General features: G+C 63.6%; 1 protein-coding gene across 3 annotated transcripts; it reads right to left on the reverse strand.

The window, feature by feature from the left end:
• Window positions 1-6,683: 6,683 nt before the first annotated feature.
• On the reverse strand, window positions 6,684-24,722 carry ZBTB7A (zinc finger and BTB domain containing 7A). Of its 3 annotated transcripts, none has more exons than XM_057708514.1 (3): window positions 23,807-24,722; window positions 12,579-13,849; window positions 6,684-8,426 (listed from the first exon to the last, which is right to left on the reverse strand). In XM_057708514.1, the coding sequence occupies exons 2-3, from the start codon at window positions 13,832-13,834 to the stop codon at window positions 7,922-7,924; spliced, it is 1,761 nt and encodes a 586-aa protein (XP_057564497.1). In that variant the 5' UTR covers window positions 13,835-13,849; window positions 23,807-24,722; the 3' UTR covers window positions 6,684-7,921. The 3 variants fall into 3 exon arrangements, with proteins under 3 accessions (XP_057564497.1, XP_057564498.1, XP_057564499.1); XM_057708515.1 differs by lacking the exon at window positions 23,807-24,722 and adding an exon at window positions 22,554-22,952; XM_057708516.1 differs by lacking the exon at window positions 23,807-24,722 and adding an exon at window positions 16,787-16,990.
• Window positions 24,723-25,725: the final 1,003 nt, after the last annotated feature.

A 25,725-nucleotide genomic window follows, 5' to 3' on the forward strand; every position in this document is an offset into this window, starting at 1 on the left:
GAAAAAAAAAAAAGAAAAACAAAAAGCAAAACTTAAAAACGAGGCAAGCCACCCACACAGCCGCTTCCCTGGCCGGCCGGAGTCGGAACCGACCCTGGGAAGGGCGGGTGGGCCCAGGACGCCGCGCCCCCCGACGACCATTCCAGCTGGTGCGAGGGACCGGGCGGTGGGGGCGCGGGGAGGACGGACTCCCCCCTGCAGCAGCCACGACTGACATTCGTCTGTTCCTCTGCTTTCTCTCTCTCTGCAAACGTGTCCTCTCCTGAGAGCCAGGAGCGGGGAGCGTGTTTTTCAGCCAAGAAGCCATGGAGTGGGTGGGGGCGGGCGGGGGCGGGGGGGAGGCAGAGGGTGGGCGATGGGGGGTGGCGTGGGGGGCTGGGGAGGGTTTAGCCACAGATGTGTTGTATTTTTTGAAAGTGCAATAACTTGGTATTTTGAAGACCCGGCGTGTGGCCAGAACCCCCAGCGGAAGGCCGGGGGGGGGCCCCAGAGCGCGGCACCGTGTGGCGTGGGGGGGGGGGGTCTCAGTTTTCTAGCCAGCTACCTCGGTAACTCCAATTCAGGTTAACTTCCCTACGGAACAGCGCAGATGTCCACGGACGCCGCCGCCGGCCCCCTCCTCAGCGGGGCGGGGGGGCGGCAGGGACCTGCCCCAGCCTCTCCATTTGGGGTGGTTCCGTCCCCCTCTTCTTGCTCTTGGGTTTCCCGACGGGTACGAGGCCTGCCCGGCACCCCCTCCCCCGGGAGCCTCACCCTCGTCTTCCAGCAGGACCGGGCCTCAGCTCCCCACCCAGCCCCGGGGGGCTCCTGGATGGGGTGGGGGGATCCAGTGCCCACAGGGGCTTCCACAGCAGCCCCATACGCCTCCAGGGACCCACAGCTGGGTGCCCGGCCCCCCCACGCCCAGCACCCTTGTCCCCCGGAGGCCACGCCTGGTTCTCCAGACTGCCTGTGCCCGCCGTTCTTTTTGCTTTTTTTTTTCTTCCCCACACCCCTCACCCCCAAGCCCCAGAAGATTTTTTTTTTCTTTGTATAAACAGAACTCTCCTAGTCAGGAAGCAATATCATTTCAGGTCTAAAGAAGAAAGGGACAGAAATCTGGTCGAGGGCAAATTCAGTTTTACTGTATAAACTCGGCTGTGCAGTTCGGCACCCCCCCCCCACCCCCCCTCCGTCTGCACGGGCAGCCGAGGGCCGCTGTTTTCTAATATTTGTATTCTAATTTAATTGTTTTTTAAAAACGCAAATAAAAAAGTCAAGGTGAAGCTACCGCGGCGTCCGCTTCTCTGTGTGTCCGGGCTGTGGCTGGGAGCACGCTTCTCCTGGCCTCGTGCTGCGGGGCCTTCTGAACGCGAAAGGCACGGCGTTTGGTCAAACGAGAAAGATTCCACCTCGAGCTGCCAGGTCCAGTGTTGTGTCTGATGGGCCGGGCAAGAAATTCAGACCGAGCCACCCAATCCCAGGATGGTCCCTGCCCCCACGGGGTGGCCGAGGAGATACACAAATGGCCAATAAGCTCCTAGAACGATGCTCAGTGTCCTCAATCTACAAGGAAATGCCCGGCACCTCATTCCTCACCCGCTAGGAAGGCTGCGTGGGGAGGATGGAGAGGAAGTGGGGACCTCGAGCTGGCAGGAGGGAATGTGAGACGGGGCAGCCGCGGGGGGAGCGTCCCGGGCTGGAGTGGCCATCTGCCCCAGCAACTCCACTCTCCGGTGTCTACCCCAGGGTCAAGGGAAACAGCTTCACGTGAACAACTTGTACACACCTGTTCACAGCAGCACGATTCACAGCAGCCAGAGGGTTGTCGGGACAAGCCCAGATGTCCACTGACAAGTGAGTGGACACACCACGTGCTCCAGCTGCACGGTGGAATATGATTCAGCCTTAAAAAGCAGCGAAGCCTGACACTCGCTACGACGTGGATGGACCTTGAGGACACGATGCTCAGGGAGAGAAGCCAGATGCAGAAGGATGCATGGTGTGCAAATTCCATTTATACGAAATGTCCAGAACAGGGAAATCCACAGAGACAGAGAGGGGTTAGAGGTTACCCAGGGCTGGGAGAGGGGAGATACAGAGTGACTGCTAATGGGGAAGGGGTTTCTTCGTGAGGTGAGGAGAATGTTCTGGAACTGGATGGTGGTGATGGTTGCACAATTCTCCAGATATACAAGAAGTGTCCTCTTCGTGGGGAAGGCGTGGGGACCTGAGCGAAAGATGCCCTCCTGGGCCGAGTGGCTGCCGAGTTGTCCTCCACCGTCCTCATCGGATGCTTCCAGTCTCCCTCAGGGCTGGCTGTGGGACCCCTGGCCCCCTGCCCCACCCGGCCCACGTTGGAGACCTGGGTCCGTGTGAGCACAGACAGGTAAGTGACCTTGCTGCTGATGGAGGACCCCTGGGGCCGCCCCTCTGCGCCCTCCCCAAGCTCCCGGCAAGGGTGGGCCCTCTCTCCCAGGCCATGGCGTGGGGGCCATCCTGTCCCCTCCAGGCCCCTACGTCACCTCACCCCACCCCGCCCTGGTGCTGCTGGCCCCAGGCTGACTGGGAGACAGAAGGGAGGGAGGCTTTCCCAGGGCCCTGTAAGTGGTGACGTTTGGTGACCCCAAACCAGAGATGGGGGGGCTGCAGCCTATGACCCCCCCCCTCCCTTCCCCAGTGAGTGGGCCCCGGCCAGACTTCTCCTGTGAAGTGTGGGGGGAACAGCCAGCTCAGATCCTGGATCGTGTCAGCGGGGCCCAGTGGGGGGTCGCACCTAGGGGTCCTCTGGCGGACGTGGGGTTCCCAGGCCGAGGTGCCCCCACCCCAGGGCCTCCAGAAACCCTGAAGTTGGAGCTGACCCAGGAGCCCACCCAGCCGGTTCTCCCTGCCCACCCCGCCCTTGCCCTCACTGTCCCCGGGATCCCTTCCTGGTGCCACCCGCCCGTGCCCGAGGGTGTAGGGTGTGGGTCACCTCCTCTAGGGGCCCCAGGCCTGGCACTGCTGGCGACACCCACCCCACCCTGGGGGCCCAGAGGCAGGGTCACTGCATCCAGGCCCCTGCCTCCCAGGCCGGGCAGGAAGGGTCGGGTTGAGCTTGAGGTCCTCTCCCTGGGACCCGAGTAGGGGGGACCCGGAGTGGTGTGGACAAGGGGCCCAGCCCATGGGGAAGGGACACCCCCCCCCAAACCCTCCATCCCCGCTCCCCAGCCTCCCCCCAACAAAACACAAAGAACATTAAAATCAAGCAAGTGAGGCAGCAGCGGTCGTAACAGGCTGCGTTTAGTGGTTTTCTTATGTACAAGAAAAATGATTTTTTTTGTCTTGTTTTTCATCATCTTTTGTCTTTTTGTTTTTTTGTTTTTTTATTACTTTTAAAGCTTCTCCCTCCCCACCCCCAAAAAGTGCATTTTTATCAACTGATTTTTTTTTTTAAATCTCCCACACTTTATAAAGACTCTCAAATACAGTCTATGGAATGTCTGCTCTGTGCTCTGTGCCCCCCATGGGCGCCGCCCCGCCCCCCCTCCACCAGGCCTGGCCCCCCAAAGTCCAAGGCACCTCATGTCTGGGCCCAGGTGGGGCAGGGGGGACCCGGGGCACCAGGACCCCTGGCCACCGCAGCCTTCAAGCAGCCCCAGCTGCAGGATGGGGGGGGGTCTCCCCAGCCCCCTCCATCTCCTGCCCTGCCCCCCACCCCCCAAGTAAATCTATATATTTAGTGCGAGCTAGTCTTGCTCTGAGACTGTGGCTCCTGGGGTGCCTGAGCCCCAGGCCCTGACCCGTCCTGCGCCAGCCAACATCCCCCCCCCCACTCCAGGAAGGCTGCTTCCTCAGCTTAAATAACTTTTTAAAATAAAACTGCAAATATAAATATCTTTCTTTCTCAAAAAATAGGATTTTTGCTTTTTTTTGTCGATTTTTACTTTTTTTTCCTCTCCTGCTTTCCCTTTCCCTCTCGTTTCTCGCCTACTACCATCTCGGCTGCCTGGACTGCCTCGGTCCTGGAGGAGGCCCTGCCTCTGTCCCATCACAGGCCACGAGGCTGTCCCTCCACGGATGATGGGTCTCAGCAGGGCAAAGACTCCCCAGAAGACCCTCGAAGGGGCTGGGGACCCCCTCCCCCCCCCTCCGAAGACCCCCTCCCCACTGGAAGGAAGCCAAGGGACAGCCATGTACAAACAGGGTGACAAGACAGGATGGCCACGAGGGGGTCTCCTGGGCGAGCCGCCCACCGCAGGGCAGACTTTGGTATGGCCCGGGGGAGCCCGGCTGGGCGCAGGCCGAGACCCACACCCTTGTCAGGCTGGGCCTGGTCCGGCACGTTTACATTCACTGGTTTTTAAATTTTTTTTTTTTTTTTTTTTTTGCCTTTTTTTTTTCTCTTAAATCTCAAAAGGCGGGGTGGGGCTCAAGGTGGGGGGCTAGCCAGGGCACAGCAGCAAGGGTGTTAATCTCTCTCCCAGGTCCTGCAGGCTGGCGACCGCTCCAGGCGGGGGCTCCGGCCCCTCCATCCTGCCGGGCCCACCGCCCCGGCCCCAGGACGCCCCCACCCCCGGAGCCCCCGCCTGGAGCTCCCCCCGCCTGGACCTCACTCACGCGCACGCACACGCACACACGCACATCCACGCAGCTTCAACCAAGATGATGGAAATAACAATTTCGCTGTTTTTCTTTTTTCTTTTTTTTTTTTTTTTGTACCAGGCAGTTAAAAAAAAAAAAAAAAAAAAAAAACCCCAAAAAAAGAAACCACAAAAAAAAAAAACCAAACAACCAAACAAAAAAACTTTTTGCTGTGTCCTTTCTGACCCGTCAGCACGTTCCCCCTCAAATATTTGTTTTTTGTTTGTTTGTTTCCTGAAACGCGAGAATTCAGCAGTATCTTTGGCAACACTTTATCACGACCTTAATTTAAAGAATAAAAATAAAATTGATCCACGTCTATATACAGTATGTGATTGCGCAGAGTTGGGGCGAGGGGCTGGGCTGGGGGGGCGGGGGCGGGGGTCCCGGCTCTGGGCCCATGCAGTTGCTGCGGCCCCCCGGGGATGGGCTGGCGGGCAGCAGGGAGAGGGGTTAAGGCGGAGTGGGTGGGTGGGGCCGGCGGAAGCTGAGCGCAGAGCTAGGGGCAGGGGTTTAGTGCAATTCCCGAGGAGGTTTGTGTTAAAGTGTGCTTGGCGGGGGTTCAGCCCTTGCCCCCCGCCGTAGTCCCAGAGGCCTCAATCCCCCAAGTCCAGTCGCCCCCCCTGGCCAGGACGACAGCTGTGATTTTTCAGTTGGTTTTATTGCGAGGGCCTGTGTGGGTAGAGGGGGAGAGGGCCGTCCCCTCAGGGAACCTCTCTGGGAGCTGGGGGGTGGGTGGGGGTCCCTGGCCTGGGCATCCGAGCTCTCTGTTCGGCTTCCACAGGTGGTTCTCCGAAAGAGCTCGCCCCATGACACTGGGGTGTGGACGGGGCCACCCGGCCCTGGGCTCCCCTGCCACCCCCCTCAGGAGGGGGGGTCCTGAGACATTTGGGGGGCTGACGGGCTCGGGGGTGGGGGGAGCAGGAGGAAACAAAAACTATCCTGTAGAAACAATGATGAAAGTTGCCTTCGTTAAAAGCTTCCCTTTAAAAACAAGAAGATGGGGTTTGTCACAGAACAAAGGGGCACGGGGTGACGGGCCAGCGGCTGGAGGTGGGGAGCAGGGACACCCCCGCACCTCGGGCTTTGACGAGGAGGGGCCTCAGCTCGGCAGAGCGTCTATTTACAGGGTCCCACACTAGGGTTGCATATGCGACAGGGGATCGGGTGGGGGGAGGGGGCCCTGGCCTCTGGCAACGTGGTCTCCCCAGCCCTGGCCCCAGTCCGTGGCCTGTGGCTCGGTCAACACCGGGCCTTTGCGGAGCCAGAGGCTGGGGGGAGGCAGGTGCCAGCCCCCAGATTACAGTCAGTGCCTTTGAATAAAAAGAGGGGTGCGGGGGGGGGTCGGTGGTGGTATAAGGCCCTGGAGGTGGGGCCCCCTGTCGCCCACCTCGACAGGGATGATGTATCCAAGATGGCGGCTCCTCGGTGGCCACAAGGAAGGGCGGCCATGTTGGAGGGCGGTGGACAGGAAGGGCAGGGGGACAAGGGCAGGGGGACGGGATTGCTCTGGCTGGTTGGAAGGCCAGCCCTCTCTCGGGCCCATCCCTGAGCTGGGGGGTCGGTAAGGGGGGGTCCCCGCGGACATGGGTGGCCACTGTATGGCTAGCAGGTGATGAGACAGCTCTAAATCAGAACCCAAAAAGGGACAGAATGGGAGGGGCTGTTTTGGGGGGGCGGGGGGGGGGAACATGGCAGAAACACAAAAACCCCACAGTCCTGCCTGCAAGGCAAGCCCTCGTGGTCAAGCACAAATACCTCAGAAGGCTTTGCCCTCGCCCGTGACTTCCTGACCCCTCCTCACCTCGGGGAACAGAAGTGGATTCTACGTCTGTGGTGGGTTTCTTTTTTTATTATTTAGTACAAAAATAAATCAACTTTTAGGAATTTCTGTTTGCTCTCTCTCTCTCGCTCGCTCGCTCTCTCGCTCTCTCTCTCTCATTTTATTTTTTTTTTGTCTTTTTGACTTTTCATAGAAGTTGGTTGCAACTTGTAAACATGTTTTTAAATTAAGAATTAAGATAAAGTGTAGTACCCGTTCTGTTACAAAGTGCCAAGACTTCTATTTGTGGTTGGTTGTCTTGTTGTTTTTTTTTTTTTTTTTTCCTTTCATTTTTGTAAAATCTTGTTTTTATTGCTTTTGTGACACTGGAACGTCTGGACACTCGCTCCCCGCATCCCTGCCACCGTGAGACCCTGGGTTCCCTCTGCTCTTGGCTCTTTTTCACCCCACACTATCACCTGCTCCTCTGAGGAAAAGTATATTTTATATATATATCTATATATCTATATATAAATTTTGTTTTTAGGGAGGAAAAGAAAACAAATCTAAAAAGTGCTTTTAAAAATTGGGAGAGGGCGAGGGGGAGGGGAGGGGGGTAAAGACAAAAAAATGTTGAATCTCCAAACGTCTCATGGGGTCGGGGGGGGGGGGGGGGGGCCTGGGTCTCGGGGGACGAAGATGGGGGGTGGCAGGGGCGCCCTGAGTGGTGGCCCGTGGGTCCCGCCGGGGTGTAAGTGCCGTGAAGGAAGGCGGCGGGGGGCCCTTGGGGCGTCACCTGGGCGTCCCCCGCCCTTCCCCGTCTTCTCCCCTTTTTCCACGCCTGGAAATAAATAGATGTGTGTCGCAGTGGCCAGGAGACACGGCGGGGACCACAGGCAGGAACGGGAGGCGGGGAGGCGGTCGGGGAGATGGAGGGGGAGACCCCCACGTAGGAAGTGCCCTGAGGAAGGAGGGTGGGGGGGGGATGGGGCCATTTTAACGTCCACTCACAGCGGACAGAAATCATCTTTAAGGTCTCGTCTCGAAGACTCTAGAAACCAGCGAGCGGGAGGCAGAGAAGAGCCCACCCCGGTCCCCCGCGACCCCCCTCACCCCGGCGGGGACCTGGGGCCCTGACCCGGCCTCAGATGGGACCCCAGACCCCGAGCCGGGGGGGAGGGGCGCGGTGGGGGAGGCGGCGCCCGGGGAGCTCAGAATCCTTGTGTCCCACAGAACCCCCAAACCGAGCCCCGAAAGCCATCGACGGGGGTGGGGGGGGGGCAAGCGGGGCTGGGGGTGGCGGTGGGGCGAGGGTCCCCGTGGAGGGAGAGAACATCATGGAAGAGAAAACTCTGAGAAAAGCGCTACCCTAGATTCTGTGACGCTTCATATATATATATCTGTATATATATATATATATAGATATAGATATCTGTATATAGATAGATTTTCTTTTTTTGTGTTTTTGGGGGGTGGTGGGTGATTTTGCTCTCTCTCTCTCTCTCTTTCTCGGGTTTCTCTTTTCTCTCTCTCTCTCTCTTTTTGTGTTTTTGGTTTTCAAGCGAGTCCGGCCGCGAAGCTGCCATCGGCGGTGGCCCCGGCGCCCCCGTCGCCTCCCCCCGCGGCGCCCGCTACATTCAACCTGCCCAGGCCGTCGGGGCTGGCCTCGTCCTCGTCCTCGTCCTCGTCCTTAAAGTGCTTCTCCTGGCCGTTGCGCCGCGCGTCCGGCGAGCCCGGCGGGGCGGGGGCGCCGGGCGGGGCGGGGGCGCCGGGTGGGGCGGGGGCGGGGTCGGGCCCCCCGAGCGCCCCGCCCCGCACCCGGGGCTTGCGGCCGCGGCGCGAGGGCACGCCGTTGCAGCCGTCCTTCTTGAGGTGTCTGTGCAGGTGGTCGGAGCGCACGAAGGTCTTGCAGCAGCTGTCGCACTGGTAGGGGCGCAGGCCGGTGTGCACGCGCATGTGGTTCTTCAGGTCGTAGTTGTGCGCGAACGCCGCCCCGCACTGCTGGCACAGGTACGGCTTCTCGCCCGTGTGCTTCCGCATGTGCACCTTGAGCTTGTCCTGCCTGTGGACGGGCCGAGGGTCAGCCGCGCGCCCGCCCGGGATGGCACGCCCCAAACCCCCCCCCACCTTGCCCGCGATCGGCCTTACCCGCGGCAAGGGGCACCCCCGCAAATCACGGGGCGCGAGAGGGGTGCCGGCCCCCATTCTGGGAACAGCACCAAGGAAGCCCCAGAGGTCTGCAAAGGGCCTTGGACCCCCGCCCCGTCGCTGTGTGGCCTCGGGGAAACTGCTGAACATCTCTGAAACCCCGCCCCCGCTTTTTTTTTTTTTTTTTTTTTTTTTTTTTTGCGGCAACGCAGGATCTTAGTTCCCCCACCAGGCATCAAACCCGGGCCCCCTGCCTTGGAAGCGCAGAGTCTTAACCACTGGACCGCCAGGGAAGTCCCACTGAAACCCTTTCCTTATCCACAGGAGGAGGAAGATAACAGGCCGCCCTCCCGCCCGCGGCTCTGCACGCTGGCAGGTGCATGGCTTCACACTGCAGGCATTTACTCAGTGCCTGCTGAGAACCGGACCCTGTTCCAGGTGCTGAAAATGCTACAGGGAACAAGGCGGAGGGTTTGGTAACAGAGAGGGTAAGCTGTCCTGGGTCTTAGCACTTAAAGGTCTGTGTCCTGGGAAACCCCCCAGTCACTGAAAATCCAGGGCAGTTGGTCACAGTAGTAACCAAGTCTCCACCCCAGGGGACCCCTCCGCCCCAGTTCCTGCCAAATGTCCCCTCACCTCTGCCTCCCTCTGCTCTAGCCACACTGGCTTCCTGGCTGTCACCCCAAGAGGCTAATAACCACGAGCCTACCTCAGGGCCTTTACACATGCTGTTCCAGCTACCTGGAGTACTTTTTCCCTCACAGATCTTCACAACTGAATTTCAGCCCAAATGTGATCTCCTCAGAGAGGCCCTCCCAGGCTCTCTCACCCCAGTCCTGCATGCCACCACCTTGTTTCGTGTCTGTCTCCCTGACTGGACTGTGAGCCCCGACAGCAGGGACTGGGTGTGATTCCAGGGGCCCTCCCTGCCCATCTCATCCCACAGGAAACAGTGTGGACCTGGCTCAGCCTGCAGTCTTTGGCCCACAAAGCTGGTCACCATATCAGTTCTGGAGTGACTATGGCCCAGGGCTTGCTCTGTCGCCATGAGCCCTTGAAATATGGGCTGGTCCAAAGTGAGATGCGCTAGAAGTGCAAAAGGCACCCCAGATTCTGAAGACTGCATTTGCTTAATGTAACGTATCTCATTTATAATTCTGCTTACTGATCACATGTTGAAATGGAACTAATGGATTATGTAAAATATGTAAAATGGATTATGTAAAATTACTTTCACCTGTTGCCTTTACTTTTTAAAAATGTGGCTGAGGACTTCCCTGGTGGCGCAGTGGTTAAAGAATCCGCCTGCCAATGCAGGGGACACGGGTTTGATCCCTGGTCTGGGAAGATCCTACATGCCGAGGAGCAGCTAAGCCCATGAGCCACAACTACTGAGCCTGCATGCCACAACTACTGAAGCCCATGCACGTAGAGCCCATGCTCTGCAACAAGAGAAGCCACCGAGATGAGAAGCCTGCGCACCGCAAGGAAGAGTAGACCCCACTCGCCACAACTAGAGAAAGCCCGTGCAAAGCAACGAAGACCCAACACAGCCAAAAATAAATAAACAAGCAAATCTTAAAATTAAAAAAAAAAAAGTGGCTGCCAGAAAATGTCAAGTCATAGAAGTGGCTCACATGATATTTCTATTGCACTATGCTGGTCCATACTGATGGGGGTGGATTCCTGCCTGGAATCCACAAAGCAGGGGCAGAGACCTGGCTTTCCAGAGCTCTGGCTAGAATCCGACCTGCTCCTTGCTGCAGACTCCTGTGCTCCACTGAGTCACTATGGGTCTCTCCCTTCTGATGCCCACCAGACTGAGAGCTTCTTCAGTGCCAGGAGTAATACACTCCTACTCATCCTTCAAAGCCCCACCTGAAATGCGCCTCCTCCTCCAGGAAGTCTTTCCCAACCCAAGACGAAGGCCCACACGCCCCCACCCTGGGGCTCTTTCAGTCCCAAATCCCTCCCTCTGGCACCACCCACCCTGCTGGTGTCCCTACTTGCTCTAAGTCTTCTATGGCTCTTTATTGTTCTGAGGATCAAGACCTGGCCCTTTGCAACCAGACCTGTGGCCCTGTTATCCCCATGTGAGCCAACAGAACTTGGGCCACAGTGAACTCACTGCTCCCTAGATGAACTGAGGCTGTTCCCAGCAAGGGGATAGCAACTGCCAGGCGCTCTCCCGCCCCCTCAGAGCCCACTAACACGGTCTCCCAGTCACCCTGCTCAGATCCTGGGGCTGGGTCGCACAGGGAACTGGAGGGACTCAGATTGTTCCAGCACTGTACAGAGATTTCCCCAGCTGAGGCTCGGCGGCTCAGAGAGGGGAAGTGACTTGCCCTGAGTTGCACAGAGGGTCGGGGGCTGCGCCAAGGTAGGGTGGGGGTGGAGGCAGCCCCAGTTTCATCACCTCAAGCCCCGGCCCGGGTAATTATAGCCCCGGCCGCCACAGGCCCCGCTTACTCAACTCTCTAGTGTGACTCAGAGGGGCCCCTGGGCTCCCCGGCCTGGAGGGAGGGATGGGGGCTGGGGCCCTGCGTGGGGGTGGGGGGCAGAGAGGAGCCAGGTGGGCGTGGGGGAGGAAGAGGCCTGGCTTGGTGGCCCTCTGCAAGCCTCAGTTTCCCTGACTAGCAAACAGGATCAGCTCTGGGTTGAGGGTGGGGTGGCCAAGAGAACCCCAGGCCAGAATGAAACTGAGCCTGGGTGTCACGGGGGTCACCTCTCCAGACCGTGGCTCGCTGGGCCTCCACCAAGCTGCTCCTCCCAGGCCCAGAGACCCCTAGTGCAGCCATCCCAATTCTGCCCCCCTCCATCTGAAGGAACAGGGAGGCCCCCAACACCACCGGCACTCCAATCTCACCAAAGGGGAGAGCCAGGCCACCAACCGGGCTGCCTGACTCCCAGCCAGTGCCCTTTGCCCCTGCCTGGCACTCCTGGGCCCTGGAGTCCTGGCCACACCCTCCTCTCCTGGCCTGCTGGGGAGGGGGCCCGGGTACTGGGCCGGGGGTCAGCCCCCAGATCTTGTCCCCACAGGGTGGGGCCGGGAAGCTGGGACAATGGCCTCTTTCTTCCGCCTTGGTGGGCGTGGCTGGGGGAACCCCAGGGCGGGTCAGAGTAGGGGGTGATGCTGAGTCACCCAGCCTGGCTAGGCCCCTGCACGCCAGCCCCCCACCCCCACTGGGCTGGCCCACAAAGCCCAGCCTGCCACCTCTGGACGCTTAGGACAGAATCACAAATTCCCCACAGCCTGGCCTCAAACTCTTCCTGTTTGGGGGCCAAGCCCAGTGGCTCCCGAGCCTTCTTCCCTCCACTGGCTGTGGCCATCCCCTAAGCTGGACTGGCCTCAGGGCCTTTGCACTGGCTCTTCCCTCTGTCTTTCCCTTTCCCTCTCCCCACGGCTCCTTCTCTCTCCTCCTTCAGCTCTCAGTCCTCGGGGAAGCCTCCCTGCTTAAGGCAGCACCCAAGCCGCCCCCTACCCGGTTCTCTGCTCTCTTCCTCCCTGGCACTTTCCACCAAGTAGTGTAATCAATTCTGCGGTTTTATCTCGCACATGCTCCGTCGCCCCCATGGGGATTTTGGCTTGTCTCTGCTTCTAGAACAGGGCCTGGCACCCAGCAGGCACTCTATAAAGGCTGGCTGAATGAAGCAAGTTCCCTGGGCTCGCTGAAGGCTTAAAAGTAACACAACAACCCAGAGCTCCCTGCTCCCAGTGGGGCTGTGGCGATCTCCCAAGGCCAAAATTCTCCAGGCGGGATGAGAAGAACCACCCCGGGGGAGAAAGAAGAAGAGCTACTCCTCGGGCCCTTCCTGCCAGCCTCGCGCAGTTCGGCACCGCGTGGCACACTTTATGTCACGCAGTCACCGTGTTCGGGCCTGTGCAGCACCCCGACAGACAAGGCACCCTTGCAGGGCAGGGCGGTGTTTTTGCACGCGGAGGCAGGTGTGAGCGTGCACCCACGTGACGGGGGCAGGGGGGTCCGTGAGTGGCCGCGGCTGGGGCCAGGGGCCCCCAGGAAGCCCCCCACCCCCTCTACGCCCGGCCCCGGCGGCGCCAGCTCACCTGGTGAATCGGACCTTGCAGATGTTACACTCGTAGGGCTTCTCGCCCGTGTGGGTCCGGATGTGCCGTGGCAGCTTGCCGGCGCCCTGGATGACCTTCTCGCAGATGGGGCACTTCTGGAAGGCCTTCGCCCGGATCTTCTTCTCCACCTTCTGTGACCAGGCAGGGTAGACATCGCCGTCGTGGGCGCCGCTGAAGTACTTCAGGTAGTAGTCCACGACGCCCTTGTCATCCGCCCGCGACTCCTCGTCGCTGTCCCCCGCCGCCGCCGCCCCCGCCCGGCCCACCGACATCATTTGCTGCAGCAGCGTGCTGGCCGCCAGCCCGTCCGCGTCGGCCCCGTCCCCGTCCTCGCCCTCGGCCGCGCCCGACAGGAAGCCCGGAGAGTCGCCCGGCTCCGGGGCCGCCTCTGACAGCGAGGCCGCCTCCTCCTCCCCGCCCCGGCCGTAGTGGCCGTTCTGCGTGGCGCTGGCCGGCGGGGCCACGGGCGGCGGGAAGAGGCCCCCGGCGGGGGCGTCCTCGTCCCGCTCCGGCCACAGACCCGGGTGGCTATCGCCCTCATCCCCGTCCCCGGCCGGGGGCCGCTCGGCCGGGGGTCCGGGCCCGTAGAAGTCCAAGCCGTTGCAGTCACCGGCGGCCACGGCGGCCACGGCCGCGGCCACGGCCTCCTTGGTGGCGTCCAGGTCGTCGTCGGATGCGCCGAAGGCGGACCACGGGAACGAGGCAGCGGCGGCGGCGGGCAGGCTGTTCATAGGGTTGCTCTGGAAGAACTCGAGGTACTCCTTGGCGCGGAGGAGGTTTCGCTGATCCATTTGATCTACGAGGTCCAGCTGCCCGGCGTCGGCGCCCGCGTCGGCCGCCAGGATCTGCCGGTCGAGGAGGTCGGCGCACACGTGGCTCACGGCGGGGATCTCGAGCAGGCGGGCTGCGCTGAGGATGTCGCCCACGTTGGCCGTGCTGACGGTGAGCGTGGCCGTGTAGGCGAAATCCATGAGGGCCGTGAGCGCCTCGGCGCTGACGAAGTCGATCTCGTACACGTTCTGCTGGTCCACCACGGCGCCCGACGTGAACAACTTCTTGAAGTACTGGCTGCAGGCGGCCAGCACCGAGCGGTGCGTGGGGAACTCGCGGCCCTCCACCAGGATCACCACGTCGCACAGCAGGCCCTGTGTCCGCTGCTCGTTGAGTCCGCTCAGGATGTCACTGCTGTGGTCGGGGAACGGGATCCCGATGGGGCCGTCCACGCCGCCGGCCATCTTCCGCGCCGAGACCTGCAGCACCGGGGAGGAAGGGGCGGACGTGAGGGTCGGGGAGGGCCGGGCCACCTGGCCAGGCTGGGAGACCCTGGGAAAGGAGCGCCCGCATCCCCGCCCACACCCCCCTGCCTCGGTTAACCCCAGCGCTGCACCAGGATGGTCCACGGCTCGTTCCGCATCATGAGACGACATTGGGGAAACCCAGCTGGGTGCTTCAGGATGAACGCCAGCCCCCTTGCCCCTTTACTAGAGGGGAGTGCCCGGCCAAGGGGCGATCTGAAGTGGCGTGGGAGCACACAGAAGGTGCTTAGTAAATGCCCGACACGAGTTGTTTCCTAATGAGTCTGAGCACGGGCTTCTGCCCGCGCTCTCTCTGGGAGGCCACGGCGGCTGAGCGCCCAGCAGTCCCATAGGCAGCACTGTCTCCACTGCAGAGGTGAGAAGGCGAGGCTGAGGCTCAGGGAGTCCCAGGGCCCCGTGGCTGCACCTCAACTCAAACCCAGGGCGTCTGACCCAAGAGCCAACATCCAACCGGCAGGGCTGTCCATCCCTGCCTAGCGCCTCGGCCTCGCTAAGCTTCCCTCCTGCCTCCTGGTCGGGCCCAGTTCTCTTGGGGGCGCTCTGAATCAGCAGGAAGGCGTAAGGCCAAGACCCAGGGACCCGGCCGAGGTCATCGGGGCCGTGGACGTGCCCTGGTGGCGTGGGGTGGTGACTCTGCAGGACAAACCCCTTCCTGCCCTGTGGAGCCCCTAGGACGTGGCTCAGCCCTCGCAGTGAGTAATGGGGGGAAACCAGGCCACTGCCTGATGGTCCTCCCTGCCCACTCGAGCTGACCCCGTGAAGGAGGAGTGGGGGGCCAGGGGCCCCCTGCCCACCTCCTGCCTGGCCAGCCCCTCTCCTTTTGGCCACCCTGTCTGTGCTGTTCAGCCCGGGACAAGGCCTTGCCACTGTCTGAGCCTCAGTCTCCCCATCTGTCAAATGGGCAGAAGCCTTGGAAAAGCAGGGCCATGAGGGGACTCTGTCCCGCCCCTCTCCCCCCCTCCTTTTTTCCGCCTTCCTCTGGGCTGTGACTCATCCGCCCACTCGGGCGCTTGTGCAACCCTCTGGCTCTGTCCCCACCCCTCCACCCTCTCCGGGGAGCCCCCGGCTGCCCCGAGCCACCCAACAAAACCCACATTCCTCCGGGCCCAGCCAGCCTGCTTTCAGGCCAGAGCCTCTGCACATCACTGGGGAGAGGGCCCGAAATGGCCCTTCCTCAGCCTCCTAAAGACCCTAGGACTCCCGGCCGAGTGACCCAGCTCAGCTCTAACCTGGATCCCTCCCGCTGTGCCTCTAGTGAGATGCAGGCGGCTTGGCCCGGCAAGGGAGCCGGGCTTGGTCCGGTCAGCCCCAAGGCCAGGGCAGCACCGTCCCGACCCAGGGCCGCCCTGGGAGCGGGGTCCAGGCCTCGGGGCCGACACAGAGGCCTTTGTGTGGCGCACAGGCGGCCAGTACACTTCCCGGGACGCCTCTCTCCACGGCCCGCCCTCTTTCCCGCCGACCGCACCAGCTGCTCAGCACCCCCTCTGTTCCGCCAGCCCGCCCGCGGTGGGTGCGGGGGGAGACTCCGATGTGGCTGCTGGGAGCAGGAGGATGGGGGGGCGGGGAGGGGCGCGACCCCATCCAAGGCTCGGCCATGGGAAGCCTCGGCAGAGCCCCCTGGGGCAGCTTCCACCCCCTGCGACCATCTGCCGTCTGGCCCCAGGCCCCAGGGAGCGAGCGGGCAGATGGGACTCTGGGTCAGACCGGCTTCGGCCCCTCCTCTGACCCAGGCCACCAACGTGCCAAGATGGCCACCCGGGCCCCGCTGGCCAGTGTCCCCTCAGGTGTCCTCCCGGGGCCTCTAGGTCGGGACCCGAATTGGCCCAGGTGACTCACCCGTCGCCGTGACCACGCCACCCCGCGCCTTCCCACCGGCACCGAGCCCACGGGGCCAGCCGCTGGCACAGCCTGACTTCAAGTGTGAGCTGCCCAGGCTCCTACTTGCTGGAAGCCACCCTGCTGGGAAGGAGCAAGCTCCGGCCTTGAACGTGGCCTGGGGCAACAGACCAAGCCTCAGGCCTGGGTCTCCACCAGCCAGAGGAGCCGGGGCCACATGCAAAGAGCCTGTTGCATGGGGCAGCTCTTGGGTCTGGGCTGGGTCCGAGGGTCCGCGTCCCTGTCCCTTCTCAACTGGGGCCTCTATTTCCCCAGATAATCACCTGAGACCCTCCCCCAAAGGGCAGGGCCTGGGGCGATGCCAGCCAAGGAAAGCCCACAAGAAAGTAGCATGACCCCCATTTACAGATGAGAACACCAAGGCCCAGAGACAGCTAGAATCCGGGCCACAGGCACCTAGCAAGGCTGGTCTAGGAGCTGACAGAGGCGAAAGGCTGGGGGTCCCCCCACCCTCCCCCCACCCCGCACCCCCCACACACCTCCCAGCAAGCCACAACCTCTTCCCTTGCCCTGGAGACTAAACTGGCGCTGCAGACACCAGACCCAGCCCTCTCTCCAGGAACACATGCCACCTGCCTGCCACACCCCAGGCCACTGCCCCCCACCGGGGCCTCTCGGGCCCTCCCGCTAAGAAAGGGGAGGGACTTCCGTGGCGGTCCGGTGGGTAAGACTGCGCTCCCAACGCAGGGGACCCGGGTTCGATCCCTGGTCCACTAGATCACGCATGTGTGCTGCAACTAAGAAGCCCACATGCCGCAACTAAGAAGTCCACGTGCAGCAACAAAGATCCCTCATGCCACAACTAAGACCCAGTGCAGCCAAAATAAATAAATATTTTTTCTTAAAAAAAAAAAAAAGGGAAAAAAAGAAAGGGGAGGAAGACCCTGCGAGATGGGAGAGGGAAGTCACGGGAGGTCCCGGCAGCAAAAAGCATCGATTACTGAGCACCCACTGCGCGCCATGGCGTTGTCTCACCAGGAGAGCCTTGTGCCCTTCTCACTCTAGGAGGCCCTGCTGGCACCTGACACCTAGTAGGTGCCCCCACACATGGCGGTTTCCTCAGTAATGATGAACCAACGAAACTTCTCTCCTCCAGGAAGCCCCACCTCCACGCCGGCCAGGTCCCCACCCTCAACGGCCAGGGTCCCCTGAGCTCAGGCCCACACCCACCCAGGGCTCTGTCTTTCATCACAGCTCCACCCCCACCCTCGCCTCCATGGGATTTCCGGGGCCGTTCGGTGCTGACTCGGCGGCCGGCCGAGGGGCAGGCCTCGGCAGGCTCCTCCTGGGCTGGAGGTGGGGCGCCCCCCTCCCTCTGGGCTGCTCCCAGGCCCCCACGCCCAGGCCCCCCCACCCCCCGGGGGGCAGCGCACAGTAGGGGCGCAGCCAACGATGGGAGGAACCAAAGACCAAAGAGCTATGTGCTGGAGACAGCCCACGCCCAGCCCCGCCCACCTGGCTGGCAGGCACACCCAGCACCAGGGGACCGTGCCAGTCCCACCTCCAATCTAACCTAGGGTCACTTGCTGCACCAGGCAGCAAGGACCTGGGCCTGCTTTCGGCCCTCCCAGGGGCCTCCTCTGTGCCCTGCCACTTTCAAGAACTAACTGGACCCTGGACCCTCTCATCAGGGAGGTGATGAGACCAGGGCAAGGTCACACAGCAGCCCAGTGGCCAGGCTAAGACTCGGATGCTCTGACTTGAGCTGGCCTGGGCTGCCACCACTCAGACACTGGGGATACAGGGGGAGGTCAGGAGCGTCCTGACCTGGCCCCCGGCACAGCATGTGTCACCCAGGAAGGACCCTAGGAGTGTGGGAAGGGTGTCCCGGGCATGGGGAACGGCAGGGGCAAAGGCCTGGAGAAGGGAAGGGGAAGGAGACTGGATAGTCCCCAAGGTCAGGTGCAAGGTGAGGGTTGGGGCCGCGCCTCCTCCTCCCACCCACACTCCTCAGGAAGGAAGGGGGGTGGCTGGCAGGGGATAGGTAGGTAATTGCCACCTGACGCCTTCCTGGAGGAGTGTCCAGGGATGCAGGCAGCTTAACAGGGGGTTAAGGCCGCCCCCCACCCCATACGCAGGGAGAGAATGAAGGAAAACTATGTAAGGGAGCTCTAACACCTACTACGTGCCTCCACAGCCCGGGGCCATAGCCCGGCTCCTGTACTTCCAAGCTGGGTGACCCTGGGCCAGGAAAAGCACCTCTCTGTGCCTCCTTTTCCTGGGGGGTTGTGACGGTAGCAAAGGGTTCCACTCTTGTCCATTTGGCAAACTTTGGCCTAGGACCTACTAGGTGCCAGCGACAGACCGCAAAGGCCCAGTGAGGCTGTTTACGCCCTCCTTTGTGGTGGGGGGGGGGGAGCTTTGAACTTCACTTCTGAACATTATTCCAGGAATCCAGCCCCCTCCCCAATTCCTGTGTACCAAGGAAGTGTGTGGTGGGCCTCATGAGGAAGCTGGGCCAGCATGTGGGGGGGGAAAACCAGGCCCAGAGAGGGTGGGCGGCCGGCCCAAGGTCACACAGCAAGTCTGGCGCCCAGGTGCGGCTGCCAGGCCAGTGCCCGGCCGCCCCCGCCCCCTCCCAGCCTGGCAGCCTGTGTTGCAAGGTTGGTCCTGACGGGTTACCCCGCCCTGACCTGGTGCCAATCCCTGCCTGGCCCGGTCCCCGGCCCGGGGTTTAATGGGACAGGAATGCAGCGTCCTGATAGGGGGGTGGGGGGCACCAACGGCTCAGGGTGACTGCTGGCTGCCAGCTGTCAGCCGGCCCCCTGCCCGCCTGTCCTCACCAGCCTCCCTCCGGGCCAGACACCAGCAAACAGGCCCTCGGCCATTTTATGTGTCCATTTATTGCCCTAAATGGGGAGGGGCTTCCTGCCCGGGCCTTAAAGGGCCAGAGGCAGGAAGGCTGCGGGCCCAGTGGGAAGTGTGTGTGTGGAGGCTGGCGGAGCTGGGAATTAGGAGGTCATGGGGATCCCATCTGAGCCCCAACTCATGGGTGGGGCTCAGGCCCACCCTGTTCCCACGCTCTGAGTGCCGTCATGGGCCAGGAAGTACAGCCCTGACACGAAGACCAGGTTCCAAGAGGAAGCCCTGCGAAGACAGAGCCATTCTCAGCAGAGGTGGAAGGAATAAGCTTCCCGTCGCTGGGGGTAAGCAAAGCCAGGCTTCACAGAATCCCATCAGTGTCTATCCCACCCTCAGCTCAGCCTGCACCTGCTTACCCAAGATGCCCAGGAGAGGCCTGGGTGACTTCTTCGTCCAGACGGCTCCCTCCCTCCCCTGAGGCCGGCGGGTCACCTGGAGGTGCCTACACCACCCCCACCCGCCACCCACAGCCTGAGCAGGTGGAGGGCTCAGCCTGGAGACGCCAGACAAAGGGGCACTCAGCCCACTAGGGCCCCAGAGTCCTGGGCTTACAAATCCAGCCAGTTCCCTCCCACCAAACACATCCTGATGGGAGGTGGGACCGGGCCTTGTTTTCCAGTCAAACCAGAAAGGCGTGGGTGGGGACGCTTCCACGGAGTGGCCGTCCACAGCCTGCTGGGGGGACAGATGGAGGGGCTGGTCCTTTGGCCAGATTCTCCACAGGGCGCGCTCTGGTGCTCCAAACACACGGGACTCGGGCCACAAGAGCAGAGGCTCTTCCTCACCGGGGCTTGAGGGGGGCCCTGGTCTGGACCACCTCAACATCAAGTCTCACAGCTAGCTCCGGGAGGCAGGGTCTGTAATCACTGCCCCACTTCACAGGCCAGGAAACTGAGGCCACTTGCCCAGGATCACACAGCGGAACTGGATTTGAACACAGGTCGCCTGTCTGGCTCCATCTGGACAAACGAGTCCTCCCAGGGCTCCACCCATCTCTCCCCCCACCCCCCACACACTGACGACCCTCAGGTACCAGCCGGGGACTAGATCCCCCCACCCTGGGGGCCTTGGGGCTGAGGACGGCTTATTCTCACGCCCCCTCAGAGCTGCCTTGTGGTAGCCCAGACAAGGGAGACGTTTGCCTGAGGTCACACGGGGAGCATGGGCGGGGCTGGAGTCTAGCTGACACCTGCAAACGCAGGCCGTCAGAACAGAGATGCGAGGAGGGGCTCCCCTAGGCCCTGACACCACACCAGCAGTCACTCAACAAACATTCCTGGGGAATCACTGAGTAAATCCTCAGGACAACACTCTGGGGTTCCAGGTAATCTCCCCATTGTGCCGATGGCAAAAACCAAGGTTGGCGGAGGGGAGGGGACCTCCTTAGGTGGACCTCAGGTGGAGGTGAGGGCCAGGCTGAGACAGGACCACACGTGGGCCCCACCCAAGCCTGTTCCTCTGGTCTCCACTGCCCAGGGCCATCGCAGGGTAGTTTATGGTCTATCAGGTGCTTGGAGCACAAGGGGACAGGTGGGGGGTGTCTCAGACACACACACACACACACACACACACACAGACACTCCAGCACAATCCCTGCTAGGCCCTGAGCGCACCCAGGTGCTTCCTCCATGAGGGAGGGAACGAAAGGGAGCGCAGGCAGTACCTGGGGGGAGCCTGTGAGCACCTCATCTTACAGAGAGGGATGCTCGGGCTCCAAGAGGCCACGGGGCTTGTCCAAGGTCACAGAGCAAGTGGACCAGCATTCGAAGCCCCTGTGGACCCCTCCCCTCAAGCCAGCTCTGCTTCAGAGGGGCTGGCCCTGAGTCTTGGCTCTGGGAGGTGACCTGGGTCTCCCCGGGCATAATGGGTTGTAAAAAAACGCAGAGCCCTGACAGTCTCCAGGGGCCAAGGGGCCAAGGGGCGGGGCTGCAGCTCAGATGGGGTGGGAAGGGCCTGCCTTGGAAGGCTGGGAGGCAGGGAGGCTGAAGCTCCTGCTGTGTGACCTTGGACGCCTTGCTGCCCCTCTCTGAGCCTCACTGTACTCTTGGGGCAAAGCCTCCATTTGGCCGACAGGTGCCTGCTGTCAACCTCCAGGCCCTCTGGAAGACAGGTGGGCAGGTGCCCCTCGGCTGTGACACAGAGAGGACTTTGGACGCGTCCTGAGCTGGGAGGCAGGACCACAAGGGTCAGACCCAGCTCCGGTTGGGTGACCTTGGGCTGCTCTCTGCTTCCCCTTGGCCTCAGTCTCCCCTGCTGCATCACAGGGCAGTGCTCTGAGGCTGGCTCTAAGCCCATGAGGCTCCACACCTGTGTGTGGCCTCCCCTCCCGGCCTCAGTTTCCTCGCATGGCATTGGGGACTGCCACCAGCCCAACCAGCTATGGGTCAGAGGGTTCCAAGGAAGAGAAGGGAAGGAAAAACGCCAACACAAGGACTAGCTACTGCCTCGAGAACGTTCCCCACTGGACGAAGGCTGAGCGCTGCCAGGCCTCAGTCTCCCACACGGGAAAAGGGTGCATGGACTCCCTGCAGCCACCCGCGGCCGAGGGCCTCTGCCGAGAGTTGCGTGGCTCCCGGCCGGGCCAGGGTGCTGACTGGCCACCACGCAGCCAATCAGAACTGAATAATAAATACCCCCCCAAAGTGACCCACGAATTAAAATTTCAGTGTCCCCGTTGGCTCCTCTTTCCTTCATTAGGCATGCGGATCCCAGGGCTTCGCTCTTCCAGCCACCGGCTCCTGCCCCCCCTTCTCCCCCAGGCTCCCGTCTCCACAGCGATGGCTGGCGGTAAACAGAGCCCCGCGCCCAGCCGATAAGTGCCAGGCCCGGTGTGCTCGAAGGGCCCCACGGGCGGGTGGCCCTCGGGGGAGAATGCCCCCTTGCCTGGAGCCTTGGGGGGCCTGGGCAGCGGCAGGGCCCAGCCTGGACTCCCCGGACCTCTCCCAAGACCAGCTCTGCCAATAGGAAGTGATCGGCTGGTCCTGGGGAGGGCCCCCCCAGTGTGGGAGCGGCACACTCAGGGTTACGCCCTGGCCCTGTTGGGGGTGGGGGGGTGCCTGACACGGAATCCTGGACGCCCTCTCCGGCCGGGCCTGCTCCGGCCCTGCTCCGGGAGGCAGCTGGCGGGGGGGGGGGGGGGGGAGCAAACCGAGCCCGCCACCCATGGGTGAGCCAGGTGGGCACACCCGGTGGAGGGGTACCAACACCTCTCTCACTTCCGCTGCCAGGAGAGGGGGAGAGAGGAGTTGCTTACCTCCCCCTGCCACCCCGCCAACTGCTGGCTACGTTCCCCAAACATTTAGTGGGCGCCCACTGGGTGCGCGGGCCCGGCTGGACAGCAGTCTCTCTGCTGCGGTCCACGGGACTCCCTCGCCGCCGGCCAGCCAGCGCGGACAGTGCCTCCCAGGACCCGCAAAGGCCTGGGCCTCGGGGGGGTGCACCGGCCCCAGCGCTCGGCTCAGGCCCCTGCCTGGTTCCCAGGCCCGTGGCTGGGGGAGGGGGCCGGTTCCTAGGCCCGGGAGGGAGGGAGAGCGAGGGAGGGGGCCGGATCCCACCGGCTCACCCCCTCCTCTGCCCGGGCTCAGGGATCGCACGTGGTGGTGGCGTCAAAGGGAAGGAGGGGTGTCCGGGCCAGAGGAGACGGGGTCACGCGCTTTGGGGGCGCGGGCGGGGGACAGGGGTGCTCCCTGCTCCCTCCCCCGGGGCCGGGGCCGGACGGCCGCGCGGGCAGGGCGAGGGGCCAGGCCGGTCCCCCCGCCCAGGGCTGAGTCAGGCCCGGGCGGGGGCAGGAAGCGGCCCCCTCCCCCGCCCCGGCCGCAGCGCGCGGCCCCCGCCCCGGCCCGCGGGCCCCCACCGCGCCTCCCGCGCGAGGGGCTCCTACCTCCTTCCCGGGGCAGCGGCGAGGGGGCCCGGCCCCGGCAGCGGCGGTGGCGGCGGCTGCGGCTGGGCTGGCTCCCTCCGAGGGGCCGGGAGGCGGCAGTGAGCCTGGCCCCGCGCCACCCCCCGCCGCCGGCGGCCAATCCCCACCCGGGCTGGGGGGAGGGCGATGCAAATTACCCCGGATCTGGGTCCGCCCGCCCGCCTCCCCCACGCCCGGGCCCAGCCTGCACTAGGCCGCGCATCCCCGGGCTCGCCTGAGCCGCGCGGCCGCCCAGGCCGCCGCCCTCCCCGGGGAGCGCCCGGTGGGTGACCGCCCCCCCCGGGGCGGGGGGCTGAGGGGAGGGGGCCTGGGGACGGTTACACAACCAGGCGGGGAGGGGCCCCGGGGCGGGGAGGGGGCCGGCCCGCGGGCCGCGCAGCCGGAAGCCGGGGACCGCCACCGGCCCCCGGCAAGGGGAGCCCGGCTCCAGGCCCCGCCCCCTGGCCGGCAGGGCCCGCCCCCGAGCCGCGCCGCGCGATCGACCCGCGCCCATTGGCTCGCCAGCCCGCCGCTCACCGCCCCTCCTCCGCACCGCCCCTACCCGCGGTCCGCGGCGGGCCGCCGGCGCGGGGCACCCTGGGACTTGTAGTTCTAGCCGCCTGCCACCTGCCAGCCGCAAGCGCGGGGGAACTACGACGCCCAGAGGCCCCAGCGGCCGCGCCCGCCCACCCGGACACCCCACCCCTTCCCCCTCCTTTGCAAAGCCCCCCTCCCTGTTTTTTCAGCCCCCTCCCCCCATCCCCCATGGAGCTCAATCCTGGCCAACTCCAACGTATGCACGCAGCACCGAATAGGCCCCCGGGGGGCGAGAGCGCCCCCAGTACCCAGCTGCAAACTTAGCACGCGACGCGCCCCCCTATCTCCCCACGCCGGCTCCCCCCACCCTCAATGCAGCCCCGCTTCCCCTCCCCATCCCCCCGCGCGCCTGGGAGCCCCGAAAAACCATGCACGGAAGGGGGGGGCGGGGGCTAGCGCACAAGCCCATGCACTTCGCCCCCAATACCCCCTCCCGGGCGGCGCCCCTTCCCCGCGCTCGGGATCCAGGGCGCCTCCCGCCTCCGGGCAGCTGCCAACCACCCCCTCCTCTGAAACTTACGGAACGTCCCCGGCTCCCGGGATCGCCCCTTCCCGGGAGGGCAGGGGTGGGCGCAGCGCCCCCGGCCCGTCCCCGCCCTGCACCCCGTGGCTGGGGGCCGCGCCGGGCGCTGACTTACCTCGCGGGGCCGGGCCGGGGCCGGGCCGGGCCGGGGCGCGCGGGGCCGGGGCCCGGAGTTGGGACTGGGCTCCTCGGCCGCTCGCCTCCGGGGTCCGCGTCTCGCTCTCCCCTCGCAGGCTCTCCCCTCGTCGCTCCCTCGCTCCGGCGGCGGCGTCACTGCCCCTACAGTAACTGTACAGTACAGCCAAAGCCCCGTATGATGCTCGCGACTCCCTTCCTGGTTTCTCCGAGGGCAAGAGGGGTCCTCCCTTGTCTTAAAGGTGCCGCAGCCGCCGGCCCCCCCCACGCCCAGCCCGCCCCCCCCCCCCACCCCGGCCTCAGAGGCCAGAACAGGCTCGGCAGGTCCCCTCTTGCCACGTCTCTGCCCTCCCGTGGGGCTTCGCCCGCTGCGCCGGGGAGACCGGGCTGTTATTAGGTTTTGTCAAGTTGGGGGGGGGGTCCAGCCCGCCCCCGGCGCGCCCCCCCCTCCTCTGACCTCTCCGCCCCGCTGCGCGGCGCCGTGCCAGCCTGCCAGCTTATCTGGCCCCAGAGCTCCCCGGGGCGCGGGGGGAGCGGGCCCCCCGGGGTGGAGGGGGGTGGGGGCCTCCAGATAAACAGGCCCCCAGCCTCTGCGCAGAGGCGGGTGCGGGGGGGCGCGGGCTTTGCCCCCGACGCCTGGGGCGTGGCAGGATGGCAGCGGGGGCGGGGAGGGCTGTGCGCACTGCGAGGACCGACGCGGGCGTGGGTCGCGGCTGCCCGGGCTGCTGGGGGTGGGTGGGGGGCGAGGGGGTGGAGACCGCAGGCCCCGCGCCGGCCCTCCCCGGGCCTCAGTTTGCCCAGCCGCGGAAGGGACCCGGGGGCGGGCTTTCGGCTGAGGGCTCGGGTCCGCTGGGCTCCCGGGTCCCTAAATGAAACAGCCAACCTGCCCGCCCGCGATTATATAAAGGAGTCGCCTCCGCCCGCTGCGCCAGGGGCGTCGCGGGGGAAGGGGTTGGCGAGGGGCGGGCTGGGCTGTTGTTTTCCCGGCTTCCCAAGTTCCCCCACCCAACTGCGGGCCACTGGGCGGGACGGGGACCCGGCCCCGGACGCCTGGGTCCTGCGATCCGCTCCCGCAAGGGTCTGCGTGGCTGGGGAGGGGCGGAGGTGGGGAGTGGGGAGGCGTTGGCTCGGCCCAACTTTTTTTCCCCTGTCCATTTCTCCCACTTCCTCCCCGGTCGTGGGAGAGGTCCGGCGGGGGACGGGGGAGGGGGAGGAGGGGACGAGCGGTGAGAACAGCCTGACCCGGGCCCGGCCGGCTGCCCGCTGCACACAGTAGGCGCCGGGGGAGGGCTGGCTGGCGGGACCAGCCGCCTGGGGGGCTCTGAGCCTCAGTTTCCCCTTCCTCATTCCCTTGATCAGAGAGGGCTGGCACCTGCTTCGTAGCTGTGGTTTGCTGAGCGCTTCTCGGGTGGCTGGCTCTGTCCGGGGTCCTGTTTACCTCCATTCTAACATCTAATGCCATGATCGTGATTATTTACTGGTATTATCATTTTTACCACCATTACCTTACAGGCAGGAAACTTCCACTGCCGTGGGTGAAAGGCATACCGTCTGTCCTTCTCTGACTTCAAAGCTTTCCTCCCCCCCCCCCCCCACCCCAACCTCCTGCACTTTACTGCCTCTTCGCACATGTATTAAAAGCGCCTTTCAACTCCCAAACGGGTTGAATTGGCTTTTGTAATAATAATTTGGCTTCAAGGGGAAACCCGGGAGGCCCCCAAAAGGGAAGTGACAGCCCCAGGACTTGCAGCCCGAAACCAGCCCCGGGGTAGGTGCAAAGGGAGTGAGGGAGGGGCCACAGGCGTCCAGCGTGAGGGCGGAACCCGAGGACTTTGCTCTAACGACCCTGCCTGGGATACAAGCCCTCTTCCTTCCTTAAACCACCCTGCCATCAGCCTT

This window comes from Hippopotamus amphibius, chromosome 15 (genome assembly GCF_030028045.1).
Source record: "Hippopotamus amphibius kiboko isolate mHipAmp2 chromosome 15, mHipAmp2.hap2, whole genome shotgun sequence".
Classification (NCBI taxonomy): Eukaryota; Metazoa; Chordata; class Mammalia; order Artiodactyla; family Hippopotamidae; genus Hippopotamus; species Hippopotamus amphibius.

Bases quoted from the DNA above. Each gene is read 5' to 3' on its own strand.
- ZBTB7A (XM_057708514.1), bottom strand. From the start codon at position 13,834: ATGGCCGGCGGCGTGGACGGCCCCATCGGGATCCCGTTCCCCGACCAC. The intron at 8,427-12,578 runs GTGAGCTGGCGC...GCCCGTCCACAG, and splicing joins TGCAAGGTCCGATTCACCAG to GCAGGACAAGCTCAAGGTGC.